The sequence below is a fragment of the Ranitomeya variabilis genome, chromosome 3, assembly GCF_051348905.1.
Source record: "Ranitomeya variabilis isolate aRanVar5 chromosome 3, aRanVar5.hap1, whole genome shotgun sequence".
Taxonomy (NCBI): Eukaryota; Metazoa; Chordata; class Amphibia; order Anura; family Dendrobatidae; genus Ranitomeya; species Ranitomeya variabilis.
The window spans coordinates 759,198,240-759,220,216 of NC_135234.1; the positions used below are offsets into that span (position 1 = coordinate 759,198,240).

Here is a 21,977-nt window from a genome sequence, read left to right on the forward strand (position 1 = left end):
TAGTTCAGGTGGACTACATGTCCTATCATGCTCTAGGCCGTTCATATACTGAGCATGTGCAGACTATGGTAAGGGAATCATGCATTATAGCAGTGGCCTCCGGTCACCCAGCTTTCTGTGACTCACAGACTATAGAAAAGCTGGGTGATAAACTCCGAGGAGGCCACAAATTGGTTGTAATATAGAAAGTAAAGAAAACAATAGGAGTCAGAAGAAATGGATCAATAACCGACATCTGTACATATCAATAAACTCCACCGCCACATACTGCAAGAGGACGTCCATGAAGGTCACTCTCTACCAGGAACCGTCCAATCATCTCACCAGGAGGAAGAACATTAATTATTACTGCTCCCGGAAACCTCAGTAATGGCTGACACTAGGCCCCAGTGTACAGACCGCCACCACTGCAGAAGATGAGGACAAACTAAGAGACACTGCCATAGAGGGCTGTATTATAGTAGTTATATTCTTGTACATAGGGGCAGTATTATAGTAGTTATATTCTTGTATATAGGAGCAGTATTATAGTAGTTATATTCTTGTACATGGGGCAGTGTTATAGTAGTTATATTCTTGTACATGGGGCAGTGTTATAGTAGTTATATTCTTGTACATAGGGGCAGTATTATAGTAGTTATATTCTTGTATATAGGGAGCAGTATTATAGTAGCTATATTCTTGTACATAGGGGCAGTATTATAGTAGTTATATTCTTGTACATAGGGGCAGTATTATAGTAGTTATATTCTTGTACATAGGGGCAGTATTATAGTAGTTATATTCTTGTACATAGGGGGCAGTATTATAGTAGTTATATTCTTGTACATAGGAGCAGTATTATAGTAGTTATATTCTTGTACATAGGGACAGTATTATAGTAGTTATATTCTTGTACATAGGAGTAGTATTATAGTAGTTATATTCTTGTACATAGGAGCAGTATTATAGTAGTTATATTCTTGTACATAGGGGCAGTATTATAGTAGTTATATTCTTGTACATAGGAGTAGTATTATAGTAGTTATATTCTTGTACATAGGAGCAGTATTATAGTAGTTATATTCTTGTACATAGGTGCAGTATTATAGTAGTTATATTCTTGTACATAGGAGCAGTATTATAGTAGTTATATTCTTGTATATAGGGGCAGTATTATAGTAGTTATATTCTTGTACATAGGAGCAGTATTACAGTAGTTATATTCTTGTACATAGGGGCAGTATTATAGTAGTTATATTCTTGTACATAGGGGCAGTATTATAGTAGTTATATTCTTGTACATAGGGGGCATTATTATAGTAGTTATATTCTTGTACATAGGGGCAGTATTATAGTAGTTATATTCTTGTACATAGGGGCAGTATTATAGTAGTTATATTCTTGTACATAGGGGCAGTATTATAGTAGTTATATTCTTGTATATAGGGAGCAGTATTATAGCAGTTATATTCTTGTACATAGGTGACAGTATTATAGTAGTTATATTCTTGTATATAGGGAGCAGTATTATAGTAGTTATGTTCTTGTACATAGGAGCAGTATTATAGTAGTTACATTCTTGTACATAGGGGCAGTATTACAGTAGTTATATTCTTGCACATAGGAGCAGTATTATAGTAGTTATATTCTTGTACATAGGGGCAGTATTATAGTAGTTATATTCTTGTACATAGGGGCAGTATTATAGTAGTTATATTCTTGTACATAGAGGCAGTATTATAGTAGTTATATTCTTGTACATAGGGGGCATTATTATAGTAGTTATATTCTTATACATGGGGGCAGTATTATAGTAGTTATATTCTTGTACATAGGAGCAGTATTATAGTAGTTATATTCTTGTACATAGGGGCAGTATTATAGTAGTTATATTCTTGTACATAGGAGCAGTATTATAGTAGTTATTTTATTGTATATAGAGAGCAGTATTATAGTAGTTATATTCTCGTACATAGGGGCAGTATTATAGTAGTTATATTCTTGTACATAGGAGCAGTATTATAGTAGTTATATTCTTGTATATAGAGAGCAGGATTATAGCAGTTATGTTCTTGTACATAGGGGCAGGATTATAATACTTATATTCCATGTTCTATATAACCAAGAAGATAAATACTACTCTACTGGTCTATCAGAAGCTGTACACCCAGGACTGCCACTAGGAATTTTGGGGCCCCATACTGGCAAAATTTTCAGGGCCCCCTTGAGACTCTGCCCAGGCTTCAACCCAGCCCCACCTCTACCCCTCGAACTGTGCACAGTCCCACCACCCTCTCTTGGAAAAACTCCATTTCTGCACCACAAAAGATTTTTTAATCCACCACCACAACAAGGTAGACACTTTTGGCTGAGCTCTACTTTAACCAATTAATCATTTGTTAAACTATCCAATAAAATTTAAGTAAATTTTTATTTATTTTTCAATGTTTAAAATGACCAATAATATCACATAAAAGCGACAAATAACACCGCACCATGACCAAATCATATATTACCACCACAGTGACCGAATACTACAATACTGATCATTAATTAAAAAAAAATACTAATATTACCATAAGTGCCAATATACACAGGAGATCTGTATATAGTATAGAGTATACAGTGTCCGTGTACAGGTAATACAGTGATCACCGGTGACATTGTACACAGGAGCTCTGTATATAGTATATAGTGTGTGTGTACATGTAATACACTGACTGAGCAGTGACGTCTCTAGGTGAAGTCCTTCATCTTCGCTTTTCATCTTCATCCAGCACAGACCGCCATCATTTCTTCCAGCCAGGGCTCATCTCTGCAGGAAATAACAGTTATCAAGAGCACCACTTGCAGAGCACATTACTTAATCTTTTCCCAACTTTTACACTACAATAGAAGCAGAACAAAAGGCGACATAGTGTCGCTCTGCACAATAATATCTCCCCCCCCCCAATGAAAACAGTATCCTCAAAAAATATGCGGTAATACATGACAGCAGTAATAATATCCCTTAATTACCCCTAGGGTAACAATATCCCCCATCCTGGCCCCCTTGTGTCTCATTCCTGGCTCCAGCCATATATTCTCCCTTCCTGCCCTCATGAGTATCCATTCTCCCCATGTGATGTCCCATCCTGACCCAACTGTCTCCATCCTACCCCATCTGTGCCATGATCCTGCTCCATCTGTCTCCATCGTATCATCCTGCCCCATAATTCTGCTCCATCTGTCTCCATCCTGCCCCATGATCCTGCCCCATGATCCTGCCCCGTGTCTCCATCCTGCACCATGATTCGGCACTATGTGTCTCCATCCTGCCCCATCTGTCTCTATCCTGCCCCATGTCTCCACCGTGCACCATGATCCCTCACCATGTGTTTCCGTCCTGCACCATGTCACCTGATGCAGGATCATGAGGCAGGAAGGAGACAGATGAGGCAGGATGGAGACAGATGAGGCAGGATGGAGACAGATGAGGCAGGAAGGAGACAGATGAGGCAGGATGGAGACAGATGAGGCAGGAAGGAGACAGATGAGGCAGGAAGGAGACAGATGAGGCAGGAAGGAGACAGATGAGGCAGGATGGAGACAGATGAGGCAGGATGGAGACAGATGAGGCAGGAAGGAGACAGATGAGGCAGGAAGGAGACAGATGAGGCAGGAAGGAGACAGATGAGGCAGGAAGGAGACAGATGAGGCAGGAAGGAGACAGATGAGGCAGGAAGGAGACAGATGAGGCAGGAAGGAGACAGATGAGGCAGGAAGGAGACAGATGAGGCAGGAAGGAGACAGATGAGGCAGGAAGGAGACAGATGAGGCAGGAAGGAGACAGATGAGGCAGGATGGAGACAGATGAGGCAGGATGGAGACAGATGAGGCAGGAAGGAGACAGATGAGGCAGGATGGAGACAGATGAGGCAGGAAGGAGACAGATGAGGCAGGATGGAGACAGATGAGGCAGGAAGGAGACAGATGAGGCAGGAAGGAGACAGATGAGGCAGGAAGGAGACAGATGAGGCAGGATGGAGACAGATGAGGCAGGAAGGAGACAGATGAGGCAGGAAGGAGACAGATGAGGCAGGAAGGAGACATGAGGCAGGAAGGAGACAGATGAGGCAGGAAGGAGACATGAGGCAGGAAGGAGACAGATGAGGCAGGAAGGAGACAGATGAGGCAGGATGGAGACAGATGAGGCAGGAAGGAGACAGATGAGGCAGGATGGAGACAGATGAGGCAGGATGGAGACAGATGAGGCAGGAAGGAGACAGATGAGGCAGGAAGGAGACAGATGAGGCAGGAAGGAGACAGATGAGGCAGGATGGAGACAGATGAGGCAGGAAGGAGACAGATGAGGCAGGAAGGAGACAGATGAGGCAGGAAGGAGACATGAGGCAGGAAGGAGACAGATGAGGCAGGAAGGAGACATGAGGCAGGAAGGAGACAGATGAGGCAGGAAGGAGACAGATGAGGCAGGATGGAGACAGATGAGGCAGGAAGGAGACAGATGAGGCAGGATGGAGACAGATGAGGCAGGATGGAGACAGATGAGGCAGGAAGGAGACAGATGAGGCAGGAAGGAGACAGATGAGGCAGGATGGAGACTCATGGATCTTCTATCCGTCTGGGTCGCAGGGGTCAGCGTCCTCCATTTTATTGGGGGGCCTTCCTTCCTTCTGGACAGGGATGTGATTACATTACCCTTTTGCACACTTGTTGGGTAGTCTGCACTTTTTGTGTAGCAGTTGGGTAAAGCTTGTACATGTAGGGGAGACCCTGCTCACCAGAAATTATTACACAGGTATAAAAGTTAGGAATGCTTAAAATAGCAGTCATAGGGGCGTGGTCAATCACTTTAAGGGCATGTCCATGGGAACACTTATTAATTATATGTCAGCACTAGAAGAAGCATAGACTCCTTATTTCCCTATATCACAGCCTCAGATGTCGGGCTCTTCAGTGCAGACAATCCCGGCTCCTCGGTGCAGCTGCCGCAGGAGTCCCGACAGCTGAGCGTGCGGCCCCGTGGCTGTCCCAGACCACGCCCCGAGACGCGCAGTGACGTCACTGCCCCGCCTGCTGGCGTCTTGTCCGGGTGTACCAAGATGGCGGCCCCCAGAGGCGGAAACGTGGACAATGGATCCCGGAGCCGGGATCCTGGGGACGGGGGATGGTTTGTGACTCTGGCTCTCGGGGTCTCCCTGCTGAAATGTCTCCTGATACCGACCTAGTAAGGACGGGGGGCTGCGTTATGTTTTGTATTAATAGAGAGCAAAGGGGACTACAAGTTCCAGCATCCTTTGCCTTGTAAGGGGGTGGGGATAGCAGAGCTGTATACCGGGGTCTCACAGCTGTCACAGATGTTATCTGCTCCTATAGACACACATTGCATGATTGGAAGTAAGTGCACCCCTTATATATTACCCCCTTGTGTGTGCTGTCAGTGCAGGGGGTGTACACATAGGGGGGGCCATGTAGACCACAGAAGTGTCACCTTATTAGCACCCCACCATTACCCCAGTGACCGGACTCCTCATCCTCACACAGTGCATGCTGTAAGCACGCATAATACCGCCATATAGTGCCCGAATAATGGTGCCTGCTACTGTGAGAATAACACTGTCCATGTGGTGCTGAAATCATGCTGCAATGCAACCTGCAGAGTACTGCCCTGAAGCCCACATAATACTGCTATATTGGGTTAAAGAATACTGCCACATACTATCCACATAATGTCCTCATATAGTGCAAAAGTAATCCTGCCATGTAGTGCCTTAAAGGGAAAACAGCCGCCCTCCTAATGTGTTTACATGGAGGTCATAGGGAGCTGAATACATTGATACTTCAGCTGTGATATCATGTCTTATTAAGAAAAACATAGATTTCTTTGGCATATGTAAATGAGCTGTTAAGATCTATGGGCGGGGCATAGATCTCCCCAATAATCTGCCTCCAGAGATTATTATAAATGATAGGGGGAGTTACCAGAGTGAGACACATAACGACTGACAGTCTGCTCTCATTATCGTATACAACTCTGTAGTGAGGTCAAAAGTAGAAGAGTACAGCAGAGCTAACCCGGGGTAGCAGAGCCAGGGCCGGACTGGGACTAAAATTCAGCCCTGGCATTTGAAGTTACACAGGCCCACTTGTCACATGGTGACGGTATAATATCTTTGTACACTTGTAGGCAGGGCCGGTTTTAGGCAAAGTGGGGCCCTAGGCAAAGTTTAAAATGGGTCCCCAAATGCTAACATATTGCACATCACACAGAAGCCTTTCTGTTGTATTTACGTGCGCTGAGTTCAGGACGCTAAATGAGTTTGATCGACAATACTGAAGTTGTTCAACGCTTGTTTCCCGGCCTCTTTCCACCAGCTGAGGAATAATGATGGGACAGAACGATCACTAATAGATCACTAACAGATCACCATACAGTATCATGTTTTCAGCAGCACATCTACAGTTTACACTGGCAATGTGCTGCTGAGAACAAGGATTTTTGTTCCGGCAAAAACAATCTGAATATGCAGCATTTTACTTGTTTAGTAAAATACACCCCATAGTCCTCCATATATTATAATGTGCTCCATAGTCCTCCATATAGTATAATACACTCCCTATAGCCCTCCATATATTAAAATACACTGCTCAGTCCTCAACATAGTATAATACACTCCTCATAGTCCTCCATATAGCATAATACACTCCTCATAGTGCTCCATATAGTATAATGCACCGCCACAGTCATCCATGTAGTACAATTCACTTCCCATAGTATAATGCACCCCATAGTTCTTCATATAGTATAACGTATTCCCCATAGTCCTCGATACAGTATCATGCAGCCCACATATAGTATAATGCAGCCACCCCACAGAGTATAATGCAGCCACCCCAGAGTATGTAACCCCCATAGAATATAATACAGCCCACCTCCCCATAATATATAATGTAGCCCCCCATAGAATATAATGCAGCCCCCCATAGTATAGAATATAATATACTCCCCATAGTATATAGCAAAGCCCGCATATTATATAGCACAAACCGCATAGTATACAGCACAGCCTGCATACTATAGCACAGCCTGTGTAGTAGATAACACAGCCCACAGAGCAGTATTCAGCACAGACCACACAGTAGTATACAGCACAGACCACACAGTAGTATACAGCACAGCCCACGTAGAAGTATACAGCACAGTCCACACAGTAGTATACAGCACAGCCCACAGAGTAATATATACAGCACAGCCCACAAAGTAATATATACAGCACAGCCCACAGAGTAATATATACAGCACAGCCCACAGAGTAATATATACAGCACAGCCCACAGAGTAATATATACAGCACAGCCCACAGAGTAATATATACAGCACAGCCCACAGAGTAATATATACAGCACAGCCCACAGAGTAATATATACAGCACAGCCCACAGAGTAATATATACAGCACAGCCCACAGAGTACTATATACAGCACAGCCCACAGAGTACTATATACAGCACAGCCCACAGAGAACTATATACAGCACAGCCCAGAGTACTATATACAGCACAGCCCACAGAGTACTATATACAGCACAGCCCACAGAGAACTATATACAGCACAGCCCACAGAGAACTATATACAGCACAGCCCACAGAGAAGTATATAAAGCACAGCCCAGAGTACTATATACAGCACAGCCCAGAGTACTACATAAAGCACAGCCCACAGAGTACTATATACAGCACAGCCCAGAGAGTACTATATACAGCACAGCCCACAGAGTACTAAATACAGCACAGCCCACAGTGTACTACATACAGCACAGCCCACAGAGTACTATATACAGCACAGCCCACAGAGTACTATATATAGCACAGCCCACAGAGCAATATATACAGCACAGCCCACAGAGTACTATATACAGCACAGCCCACAGAGTACTATATATAGCACAGCCCACAGAGTAATATATACAGCACAGCCCAGAGAGTACTACATACAGCACAGCCCACAGTGTACTATATATAGCACATAGCACACAGTAGTATACAGCACAGAACACAGCCCACAGAGAACTATATACAGCCCACAGTAGTATACAGCACAGAGCACAGCCCACAGAGAACTATATACAGCCCACAGTAGTATACAGCACAGAGCACAGCCCACAGAGAACTATATACAGCCCACAGTGGTATACAGCACAGAGCACAGCCCAGAGAACTATATACAGCCCACAGTAGTATACAGCACAGAGCACAGCCCACAGAGAACTATATACAGCCCACAGTAGTATACAGCACAGAGCACAGCCCACAGATAACTATATACAGCCCACAGTAGTATACAGCACAGAGCACAGCCACAGAGAACTATATACAGCCCACAGTAGTATACAGCACAGAGCACAGCCCACAGAGAACTATATACAGCCCACAGTGGTATACAGCACAGAGCACAGCCCACAGAGAACTATATACAGCCCACAGTGGTATACACCACAGAGCACAGCCCACAGAGAACTATATACAGCCCACAGTGATATACAGCACAGAGCACAGCCCACAGAGAACTATATACAGCCCACAGTAGTATACAGCACAGAGCACAGCCCACAGAGAACTATATACAGCCCACAGTAGTATACAGCACAGAGCACAGCCCACAGAGAACTATATACAGCCCACAGTAGTATACAGCACAGAGCACAGCCCACAGAGAACTATATACAGCCCACAGTAGTATACAGCACAGAGCACAGCCCACAGAGAACTATATACAGCCCACAGTAGTATACAGCACAGAGCACAGCCCACAGAGAACTATATACAGCCCACAGTGGTATACAGCACAGAGCACAGCCCACAGAGAACTATATACAGCCCACAGTAGTATACAGCACAGAGCACAGCCCACAGAGAACTATATACAGCCCACAGTAGTATACAGCACAGAGCACAGCCCACAGAGAACTATATACAGCCCACAGTAGTATACAGCACAGAGCACAGCCACGGAGAACTATATACAGCCCACAGTAGTATACAGCACAGAGCACAGCCCACAGAGAGCTATATACAGCCCACAGCAGTATACAGCACAGAGCACAGCCCACAGAGAACTATATACAGCCCACAGTGGTATACAGCACAGAGCACAGCCCACAGAGAACTATATACAGCCCACAGTGGTATACACCACAGAGCACAGCCCACAGAGAACTATATACAGCCCACAGTGATATACAGCACAGAGCACAGCCCACAGAGAACTATATACAGCCCACAGTAGTATACAGCACAGAGCACAGCCCACAGAGAACTATATACAGCCCACAGTGGTATACACCACAGAGCACAGCCCACAGAGAACTATATACAGCCCACAGTGATATACAGCACAGAGCACAGCCCACAGAGAACTATATACAGCCCACAGTAGTATACAGCACAGAGCACAGCCCACAGAGAACTATATACAGCCCACAGTGGTATACAGCACAGAGCACAGCCCACAGAGAACTATATACAGCCCACAGTGGTATACACCACAGAGCACAGCCCACAGAGAACTATATACAGCCCACAGTGATATACAGCACAGAGCACAGCCCACAGAGAACTATATACAGCCCACAGTAGTATACAGCACAGAGCACAGCCCACAGAGAACTATATACAGCCCACAGTGGTATACAGCACAGAGCACAGCCCACAGAGAACTATATACAGCCCACAGTGGTATACACCACAGAGCACAGCCCACAGAGAACTATATACAGCCCACAGTGATATACAGCACAGAGCACAGCCCACAGAGAACTATATACAGCCCACAGTAGTATACAGCACAGAGCACAGCCCACAGAGAACTATATACAGCCCACAGTGGTATACACCACAGAGCACAGCCCACAGAGAACTATATACAGCCCACAGTGATATACAGCACAGAGCACAGCCCACAGAGAACTATATACAGCCCACAGTAGTATACAGCACAGAGCACAGCCCACAGAGAACTATATACAGCCCACAGTGGTATACAGCACAGAGCACAGCCCACAGAGAACTATATACAGCCCACAGTGGTATACACCACAGAGCACAGCCCACAGAGAACTATATACAGCCCACAGTGATATACAGCACAGAGCACAGCCCACAGAGAACTATATACAGCCCACAGTAGTATACAGCACAGAGCACAGCCCTCAGAGAACTATATACAGCCCACAGTGGTATACAGCACAGAGCACAGCCCACAGAGAACTATATACAGCCCACAGCAGTATACAGCACAGAGCACAGCCCACAGAGAACTATATATAGCACAGAGCACACAGTGTTATACACCACAGAGCACAGCCCACAGAGAACTATATACAGCCCACAGTGATATACAGCACAGAGCACAGCCCACAGAGAACTATATACAGCCCACAGTAGTATACAGCACAGAGCACAGCCCACAGAGAACTATATACAGCCCACAGTAGTATACAGCACAGAGCACAGCCCACAGAGTACTATATATAGCCCACAGTGGTATACAGCACAGAGCACAGCCACAGAGAACTATATACAGCCCACAGTAGTATACAGCACAGAGCACAGCCCACAGAGAACTATATACAGCCCACAGTAGTATACAGCACAGAGCACAGCCCACAGAGTACTATATATAGCACAGTAGTATACAGCACAGAGCACAGCCAGAGTACTATATATAGCCCACAGTGGTATACAGCACAGAGCACAGCCACAGAGAGCTATATACAGCCCACAGCAGTATACAGCACAGAGCACAGCCCACAGAGAACTATATACAGCCCACAGTAGTATACAGCACAGAGCACAGCCACAGAGAACTATATACAGCCCACAGTAGTATACAGCACAGAGCACAGCCCACAGAGTACTATATACAGCCCACAGTAGTATACAGCACAGAGCACAGCCACAGAGAACTATATACAGCCCACAGTAGTATACAGCACAGAGCACAGCCACAGAGTACTATATATAGCACAGTAGTATACAGCACAGAGCACAGCCACAGAGTACTATATATAGCACAGTAGTATACAGCACAGAGCACAGCCACAGAGTACTATATATAGCACAGTAGTATACAGCACAGAGCACAGCCACAGAGAACTATATACAGCCCACAGTAGTATACAGCACAGAGCACAGCCCACAGAGAACTATATACAGCCCACAGTGATATACAGCACAGAGCACAGCCCAGAGAGAACTATATACAGCCCACAGTAGTATACAGCACAGAGCACAGCCCACAGAGAACTATATACAGCCCACAGCAGTATACAGCACAGAGCACAGCCCACAGAGAACTATATACAGCCCACAGCAGTATACAGCACAGAGCACAGCCCACAGAGAACTATATACAGCCCACAGTAGTATACAGCACAGAGCACAGCCCACAGAGAACTATATACAGCCCACAGTAGTATACAGCACAGAGCACAGCCCACAGAGAACTATATACAGCCCACAGTAGTATACAGCACAGAGCACAGCCCACAGAGAACTATATACAGCCCACAGTGGTATACAGCACAGAGCACAGCCCACAGAGAACTATATACAGCCCACAGTAGTATACAGCACAGAGCACAGCCCACAGAGAACTATATACAGCCCACAGTAGTATACAGCACAGAGCACAGCCACAGAGAACTATATATAGCACAGTAGTATACAGCACAGAGCACAGCCCACAGAGAACTATATACAGCCCACAGTAGTATACAGCACAGAGCACAGCCACAGAGAACTATATATAGCACAGTAGTATACAGCACAGAGCACAGCCCACAGAGAACTATATACAGCCCACAGTAGTATACAGCACAGAGCACAGCCCACAGAGAACTATATACAGCCCACAGTAGTATACAGCACAGAGCACAGCCACAGAGAACTATATATAGCACAGTAGTATACAGCACAGAGCACAGCCCAGAGAGAACTATATACAGCCCACAGCAGTATACAGCACAGAGCACAGCCCACAGAGAACTATATACAGCCCACAGTAGTATACAGCACAGAGCACAGCCCACAGAGAACTATATACAGCCCACAGTAGTATACAGCACAGAGCACAGCCACAGAGAACTATATATAGCACAGTAGTATACAGCACAGAGCACAGCCCACAGAGAACTATATACAGCCCACAGTAGTATACAGCACAGAGCACAGCCACAGAGAACTATATATAGCACAGTAGTATACAGCACAGAGCACAGCCCACAGAGAACTATATACAGCCCACAGTAGTATACAGCACAGAGCACAGCCACAGAGAACTATATATAGCACAGTAGTATACAGCACAGAGCACAGCCCACAGAGAACTATATACAGCCCACAGTAGTATACAGCACAGAGCACAGCCCACAGAGAACTATATACAGCCCACAGTAGTATACAGCACAGAGCACAGCCCACAGAGAACTATATACAGCCCACAGTAGTATACAGCACAGAGCACAGCCCACAGAGAACTATATACAGCCCACAGTAGTATACAGCACAGAGCACAGCCCACAGAGAACTATATACAGCCCACAGTGGTATACAGCACAGAGCACAGCCCACAGAGAACTATATACAGCCCACAGTAGTATACAGCACAGAGCACAGCCCACAGAGAACTATATACAGCCCACAGTAGTATACAGCACAGAGCACAGCCCACAGAGAACTATATACAGCCCACAGTAGTATACAGCACAGAGCACAGCCACGGAGAACTATATACAGCCCACAGTAGTATACAGCACAGAGCACAGCCCACAGAGAGCTATATACAGCCCACAGCAGTATACAGCACAGAGCACAGCCCACAGAGAACTATATACAGCCCACAGTGGTATACAGCACAGAGCACAGCCCACAGAGAACTATATACAGCCCACAGTGGTATACACCACAGAGCACAGCCCACAGAGAACTATATACAGCCCACAGTGATATACAGCACAGAGCACAGCCCACAGAGAACTATATACAGCCCACAGTAGTATACAGCACAGAGCACAGCCCACAGAGAACTATATACAGCCCACAGTGGTATACACCACAGAGCACAGCCCACAGAGAACTATATACAGCCCACAGTGATATACAGCACAGAGCACAGCCCACAGAGAACTATATACAGCCCACAGTAGTATACAGCACAGAGCACAGCCCACAGAGAACTATATACAGCCCACAGTGGTATACAGCACAGAGCACAGCCCACAGAGAACTATATACAGCCCACAGTGGTATACACCACAGAGCACAGCCCACAGAGAACTATATACAGCCCACAGTGATATACAGCACAGAGCACAGCCCACAGAGAACTATATACAGCCCACAGTAGTATACAGCACAGAGCACAGCCCACAGAGAACTATATACAGCCCACAGTGGTATACAGCACAGAGCACAGCCCACAGAGAACTATATACAGCCCACAGTGGTATACACCACAGAGCACAGCCCACAGAGAACTATATACAGCCCACAGTGATATACAGCACAGAGCACAGCCCACAGAGAACTATATACAGCCCACAGTAGTATACAGCACAGAGCACAGCCCACAGAGAACTATATACAGCCCACAGTGGTATACACCACAGAGCACAGCCCACAGAGAACTATATACAGCCCACAGTGATATACAGCACAGAGCACAGCCCACAGAGAACTATATACAGCCCACAGTAGTATACAGCACAGAGCACAGCCCACAGAGAACTATATACAGCCCACAGTGGTATACAGCACAGAGCACAGCCCACAGAGAACTATATACAGCCCACAGTGGTATACACCACAGAGCACAGCCCACAGAGAACTATATACAGCCCACAGTGATATACAGCACAGAGCACAGCCCACAGAGAACTATATACAGCCCACAGTAGTATACAGCACAGAGCACAGCCCTCAGAGAACTATATACAGCCCACAGTGGTATACAGCACAGAGCACAGCCCACAGAGAACTATATACAGCCCACAGCAGTATACAGCACAGAGCACAGCCCACAGAGAACTATATATAGCACAGAGCACACAGTGTTATACACCACAGAGCACAGCCCACAGAGAACTATATACAGCCCACAGTGATATACAGCACAGAGCACAGCCCACAGAGAACTATATACAGCCCACAGTAGTATACAGCACAGAGCACAGCCCACAGAGAACTATATACAGCCCACAGTAGTATACAGCACAGAGCACAGCCCACAGAGTACTATATATAGCCCACAGTGGTATACAGCACAGAGCACAGCCACAGAGAACTATATACAGCCCACAGTAGTATACAGCACAGAGCACAGCCCACAGAGAACTATATACAGCCCACAGTAGTATACAGCACAGAGCACAGCCCACAGAGTACTATATATAGCACAGTAGTATACAGCACAGAGCACAGCCAGAGTACTATATATAGCCCACAGTGGTATACAGCACAGAGCACAGCCACAGAGAGCTATATACAGCCCACAGCAGTATACAGCACAGAGCACAGCCCACAGAGAACTATATACAGCCCACAGTAGTATACAGCACAGAGCACAGCCACAGAGAACTATATACAGCCCACAGTAGTATACAGCACAGAGCACAGCCCACAGAGTACTATATACAGCCCACAGTAGTATACAGCACAGAGCACAGCCACAGAGAACTATATACAGCCCACAGTAGTATACAGCACAGAGCACAGCCACAGAGTACTATATATAGCACAGTAGTATACAGCACAGAGCACAGCCACAGAGTACTATATATAGCACAGTAGTATACAGCACAGAGCACAGCCACAGAGTACTATATATAGCACAGTAGTATACAGCACAGAGCACAGCCACAGAGAACTATATACAGCCCACAGTAGTATACAGCACAGAGCACAGCCCACAGAGAACTATATACAGCCCACAGTGATATACAGCACAGAGCACAGCCCAGAGAGAACTATATACAGCCCACAGTAGTATACAGCACAGAGCACAGCCCACAGAGAACTATATACAGCCCACAGCAGTATACAGCACAGAGCACAGCCCACAGAGAACTATATACAGCCCACAGCAGTATACAGCACAGAGCACAGCCCACAGAGAACTATATACAGCCCACAGTAGTATACAGCACAGAGCACAGCCCACAGAGAACTATATACAGCCCACAGTAGTATACAGCACAGAGCACAGCCCACAGAGAACTATATACAGCCCACAGTGGTATACAGCACAGAGCACAGCCCACAGAGAACTATATACAGCCCACAGTAGTATACAGCACAGAGCACAGCCCACAGAGAACTATATACAGCCCACAGTAGTATACAGCACAGAGCACAGCCACAGAGAACTATATATAGCACAGTAGTATACAGCACAGAGCACAGCCCACAGAGAACTATATACAGCCCACAGTAGTATACAGCACAGAGCACAGCCACAGAGAACTATATATAGCACAGTAGTATACAGCACAGAGCACAGCCCACAGAGAACTATATACAGCCCACAGTAGTATACAGCACAGAGCACAGCCCACAGAGAACTATATACAGCCCACAGTAGTATACAGCACAGAGCACAGCCACAGAGAACTATATATAGCACAGTAGTATACAGCACAGAGCACAGCCCACAGAGAACTATATACAGCCCACAGTAGTATACAGCACAGAGCACAGCCACAGAGAACTATATATAGCACAGTAGTATACAGCACAGAGCACAGCCCACAGAGAGCTATATACAGCCCACAGCAGTATACAGCACAGAGCACAGCCCACAGAGAGCTATATACAGCCCACAGCAGTATACAGCACAGAGCACAGCCCACAGAGAACTATATACAGCCCACAGCAGTATACAGCACAGAGCACAGCCCACAGAGAACTATATACAGCCCACAGCAGTATACAGCACAGAGCACAGCCCACAGAGAACTATATACAGCCCACAGTAGTATACAGCACAGAGCACAGCCCACAGAGAACTATATACAGCCCACATCTCTTCTCTTCCTCCCCTCACCTCCTCCGAGAATGGCCCCACAGTCCAGAAAAAAAAAAAACTCTCCTCACCTCTCCTCTTGCCAGCGTTGCTTCCGCCTTCCTGCTCCTGTCTCTGTCTCAGCAGCGTGCAGTCTGCCCGGGACACAGCAGGTGCGCGATGATATGACGTCATCGCGCACCCGCAGTGTCAGAGGCAGAGCGGGGAATGATGGGAGAGGAGCGTCTGTAGACGCTCTCCTCCATCATTGAATTCAACTGTACCGGCGTCTATACGCCGGTATAGTTGAATGCGACGGCGGGGGGAGGCGGATCGAGCGGCCCACTACTGGCACCGGCCCTTCTGGCATTTGCCAGAAGTGCCCAATGGCCAGTCCGGCCCTGAGCAGAGCCGACACCGTACAGTAGAAGTGAAGTTTGTTTCATTGCAAAAATATATGCAATTGTCCTCTTTTATGCTGCTTCCTATGACCTTCATGTCCATATAGGCGACTTAGAAAGGTTGATCCTACTAACAAATTACTTCTAATGCTGTTAAGTAAAACTTCCATGCACAGCCCACATAACGCGATTATATAGCGCCAAAGTAATGCTGCCATACAACCCACGTAATACGGATTTTCATTGGCCAAATGATTCTTGCAGTCTGTGCACAACTAATACCGTAGTATCATACATAGACCTCAGAATACCAACATGAAGGACAAAAATAGTTCTGCCGTACAGCCCATATAATACTGCCATATATTGCTACCATGCAACCCACATAATGCCTCACATTTCCTAGCCCTAGCATTGATGCCATATGCAGCCCACATGTTAGCACCGTATTGTGGTGAAATAGTGCTGCCATACAAAGCACATGATAATATGGACATACGCAGTCGAAATACTGCTGTCATTTAGTGTTCGAGTCATTGTGAGATACGCAGCCCTGGTAATACTGCCACGTAACGCGGCCATACAACCCACATAATATAATAATGCCGTCTTATGGGCAAATAATGCTGCAAAAGGCAGTAAGTTCATAATCCGCCTTTTATTTTTTGCGATGTGTTTACTCCGCAGTCACTCTACAGATTTTGAGGTCCACAGAAACTGGCTGGCGATTACCCATAGTTTGCCCGTATCGCGGTGGTACTATGAGGTAGGTGTTCTCTTAAAACACTAAAGAATATTTCTTTACTTTTTTTTCTGGTAGTTCTCCTTCATGACTATTGACACTCGGATGTTTTGGCTTTTAGTCGGCATAAGACATTTACAGTCATGGCCGAAAGTGTTGGCACCCTTGAAATTGTTCCAGATAATGAAGTATTTTTCCCAGAAAATTATTGCTATTACATGTGTTTTTTTTAATATATATATATATGTTTCCTTTGTGTGTATTGAAACAGCACAAAAAAAAACAGCAAAAAAAGGTAAATTGGACAAAATTACACACAAAATCCCAAAAATGGTCTGGACAAAATTGTTGTCACCCTGAACTTCATATTTGGTTGCATCCTTTGGGATAAATAACTGCAATCAGTTGCTTCCTATAACCATTAACAAGCTTCTTACTCGTCTCAGCTGGAATTTTGGAGCAGTTTGTTTCCGTTCATTTCTGGGGCTTCTTGAAGTATGTTTAGGGTCGTTGTCCTGCTGGAAGACCCATGACCTAGGATGTAAACCTAGCTTTCTGACACTGGACACTACATATTGACCCCAAATCCTTTGGTAATCTTCAGATTTCATGATGCCTTGCACACAATCAAGGGACCCAGTGCCGGAGGCTGCGAAACAACCCCAATAAATCTTTAAACCTCCACCATATTTGACTGTAGGCATTGTGTGCTCTTCCTCATTCCGTTTTCAGTAAACAGTAGAATGATGTGCTTTTGCAAAAAGCTCTTTCTTGGTCTCCTCTGCCCACAAGATGCTTTCCCAGGAAGATTTTTTCTTACATACATTTAGGAAACTGCAATCTAGCTTTTTTATGTCTCTGTGTCAGCAGTGGGGTCCTCCTAAGTCTCCTTCCATAGCATTTCATTCACATGTGGACGGATAGTTCGCACTGACACTGATACTCCCTGGGTTGTAAACTTCTTGATTATGCTGCACACAGTGGACAAAAGAACATGAAGATCTCTGGAATTTCACTTGTAACCTGGAGATTGTTGATATTGTTCAACAATTTTGTTTCTCAAGTCCTCTGACCGTTCTTTTCTCCTCTTTCTGTTCTCCATGTTTAGTGTGACTCACAAAGCAAAGATTGCATCAGCTTCTCCCCTTTATATCCGGTTACAGGTGTGAGTTTCATATTGCCCACGCCTGTTACTTGCCACAGGTGAGTCTGAACGAGCATCGCATGCTTGAATCAAAGTTATTTACCGACCGTTTAAGAAAGATGCCGACAATTTTTTCAAACCCATTTTGGGGTTTTGTATGAAATTGTCCCATTTGCCTTTTCTTCTTTGTTTTTTTTATGTTGTTCCAATACACACAAAGGAAATAAACCGCAGGGCGTGGCTATGGAGTAAGTGAAGAAGGACGCGTTCTGGGAGAGCTCCCCAATATCCTGCCACCATCCTGCCTATTAGACCCCTTTCTAAGTACATACCCCACTGCTGCCGGGACCCCTGGAGACATAGAAGCTGCTGGCCCCTGGAGAGGGCTGAAGCGGTGACTGGAGAGCGTCGGCGAGGGAGGAAGATCAGCGGTGCGGTGAGCCCTGCATGTGACGGCGGCCATCTTCCGGGAGGACGCTCCTCTGACACAGGGCACGGCGCTGCAGATAACGGCGGCTGAAGTTCCTCCTTAGTCTCAGGAAGGCAGTGGACGCCTGCAGGTGAGAGCTGCGGGACCCTGGCTCGGTGGGAGAGAAGAGGAAGATATACTGGTGGCAGGGGCGGCTATGTGTGGCGGCCATTACTGAAGCGCGCGCCCCTGCAGTAGAGGGTGCAGCGCAGCTCCTCATTGTTACAGCGCGGCTGAGCAGCGCATCTCTACTCTCCATACACTCAGGGACAACGTGGTGTGAGCTCTGAAAGATTGAGCCCCACGTTCCCCCATAAGTAATAATTCGGCCGGCTGTACTTCTAATTGGAGACCTCCTGGGGCCCCTCCCCTCACCGCTATCACCGCTACTTAGGACTTTCCCTATCGCAGGGACTGCCGTTAATTTTCAACCTACATCTCCTGATCATAGAGGCTCCCAGCAACATTACACACTATATACAACAACTCTGGTGTGGCCGCTAGACACTGCTGCGGTTCTGATTTGGACCACCCTGCTGCGTCACTCACCTATCAATCATGCAGCGTACAAAGAATACATCTGCAGCTGACAAGCTAAGAGAGTTTGCTAGGAGTGATGCCCAAGATAATGCAAGATCTCTTAGGAATAGCTCCTCACAAGTGCAGCGGGGGAAAAACCGTCCTTCTGATAATATTGATGAGGTTGAGCAAGATGAACTGACTCTTACGCAAGCATCTGCACAATTAATGCAAGCTATATCTCTGACTAGAACGCCCCTTTCTGAGCAAATAGAGGACGTGCACACTGAGGTGGGACGTCTAAGACAAGACATGCAAGCTATGAAGGGACGTATGGCGGAAGTGGAGACAAGGGTGTCTCAGGTAGAAGACACCATTAAACCTATGGAGGCAAAATTGGCAAAAGTTGCTGGTTCCACGAATGCCTGGAAACAAAAGGCTGATGATCTAGAGAACAGAATGCGTCGCAATAACATTCGCATCATAGGTCTGCCAGAACGTGCGGAAGGCCAGCAGCCTGAAAAATTCCTGGAGGATTGGCTTAAGTCCTCGTTGGGAGACACATTTTCCCCAATGTTCTCGGTGGAAAGAGCCCATAGAGTCCCCACCAAGTCTCTTCCTCCTGGAGCTCCGCCCAGACCTTTCCTGGCGCGTATCCTCAACTGCAAGGACAGAGATGCTATCCTGCGGCTGGCACGACAAAAGAGTCCCATCAAGTTCGACGATGCTACAATCTCGATATTTCCAGACTTCTCCGTTGAGCTCCAGAAACAGCGGGCAAGATTCGTAGATATCAAGAAGCATCTTAGAGATAAGAACATTATTTACTCCATGATCTACCCGGCGCGTCTGCGGGTTGTCAGCAATGGTTCCTCCCTGTTCTTCACTGACCCGTCAGAGGCAGCGGACTGGCTGGGTTCTCGTGGGAAGTCTAATGGAGCAGAACTCTGATAGGTTCTCAGCTGATTTACAGCTATTCAATTGTTGAATTGGAACTCTCCCTGTGAGCGTTTAATGCACCAACAATACCGGACGCTGGAATCAGCGGGGGTATCCCCAGGTTTATTTGAGGATGGGAGCGTTGAATTAAGCTCCTGGATCATTCAATTCTTGTTAAGTTGTTTTTTTTCCTTGTTAAAGTTAACTAGCCTCAGTAGGTATTTAGGTAAAAGCCGCCTTCGACACTGTTGTAACCTTCTATGTGTAGTCTGTGGACTCTTATTACTATCAATGCATATCATGTCTTTAACAGGTGGATATGGGGTCTGAGCTAATATGTATGACGTGGAACATACGGGGTATTAAGTCACCCCGGAAGAAAATTAAGGTGTTTTCTCAGATAAGGCAGTACCATCCCCATATTGTGGTCCTGGTGGAGACACACCTGACCAGAGATACGGCCAACTGTGTACAGAAGCCTTGGGTACAATGGCATGCTCACGCGTTTCACACTAGTTACTCGAGAGGGGTATCATTATTAGTACATAGAGATGTCCGATGGGAAGCCCAAACGACTCGGCGGGATTTGGAGTGACGTTTTGTTTTTGTCCATGCATTAATTAATTCCCACGAATATGTCATATTGTGTATTTACAACCCTCCTCCGGCCAGTACCTCAATACTTAAGATGGCAATGAGCTTTGCGTTAAATTACCCAGATGCGCATGTTATTTGTATGGGTGACCTCAACCTAATTATGGACAGTGATCTCGATAGAGTGAGATTGGGAGATGGATCTCCTGGGGGGTCCCCTGCCCTTCCCCCCTTCTTCGGCCCCGACTCAGCTGGCACTATTCATAGAAAATAGCGGCTGGATAGACCTATGGAGGATGCGCCGCCAGGGGGAGAGGGGATATACCTGCCACTCATCCACTAAACGTTCTCTCTCACGTATAGACTATATTTTCGGATCCGGCAACTTGGCGCAGTGGGTGGATAGTGTGGAGCACGGTAATAGAGGAATTTCAGACCACAGCCCGATTATACTTAAACTCGTGTTTGGGAAAATGAATAATGGTAGAATATGGAAGTTAAATCCCTTCTGGCTCAAACTAATAGACTCAGATGATAGGACGGTCGACCAGTTGAACTGCTACATCCAATCCCACTCAGATCTTCAGAATATTAATTTATTTTGGAATGCACTTAAGGCATATTTAAGGGGCTGTCTGTCTTCTACAATCTCTTATATCAAAAGGGTAACATCAAGGGAGGACGATGAGGTTGAGCAACGTTTGAGAAATGCTGAGGCCGCATATACGGCCGATCAGACTAATAATAATAGGATTGAGTGGCTGACTCTACAAAGATAATATACCCAACACTTGGACACTAAATCTAAGCGTAAACTTTTTTTTACGCGACAATCGTACTTTGAAATGGGGAATCAGGCGGGAAAATTTTTGGCCTACTTGGTGCGTCAACACAACACATCTAACATAATACAAATTCGCTCACCAGATAACTCATTAAATTCCACTACTGAGGACATTCTTCAATGTTTTTATAATTACTATAGAGGGTTGTATGAGTCTAGGAGTGGTTTTAGCGTTTCCGATTGTCTGGATTATTTGTCCGATATAGCGTTCCCCACACTGAGCCCCACCCAGCAGGCCTTTATGGACGCTGAGTTTACTCTAGAGGAAGTGGAGCAGGCTATAACGG

The 21,977-nt window shown here is 46.0% G+C and overlaps 1 protein-coding gene across 2 annotated transcripts in view; it reads left to right on the forward strand.

Annotated features, from left to right (window-relative positions):
• Positions 1-5,036: 5,036 nt before the first annotated feature.
• ALG8 (ALG8 alpha-1,3-glucosyltransferase) overlaps positions 5,037-21,977 on the forward strand; it is a 48,336-nt gene continuing 31,395 nt past the window's right edge. The window contains exons 1-2 of one of the 2 annotated variants that reach the window (XM_077298676.1): positions 5,037-5,209; positions 17,127-17,205. In XM_077298676.1, the coding sequence (XP_077154791.1) occupies positions 5,085-5,209; positions 17,127-17,205 (204 nt within the window). In that variant the 5' untranslated portion in view covers positions 5,037-5,084. Of the gene's footprint in view, positions 5,210-5,333; positions 5,380-17,126; positions 17,206-21,977 lie in introns of those variants that run through there. The other variant, XM_077298677.1, reaches the window with a different exon arrangement.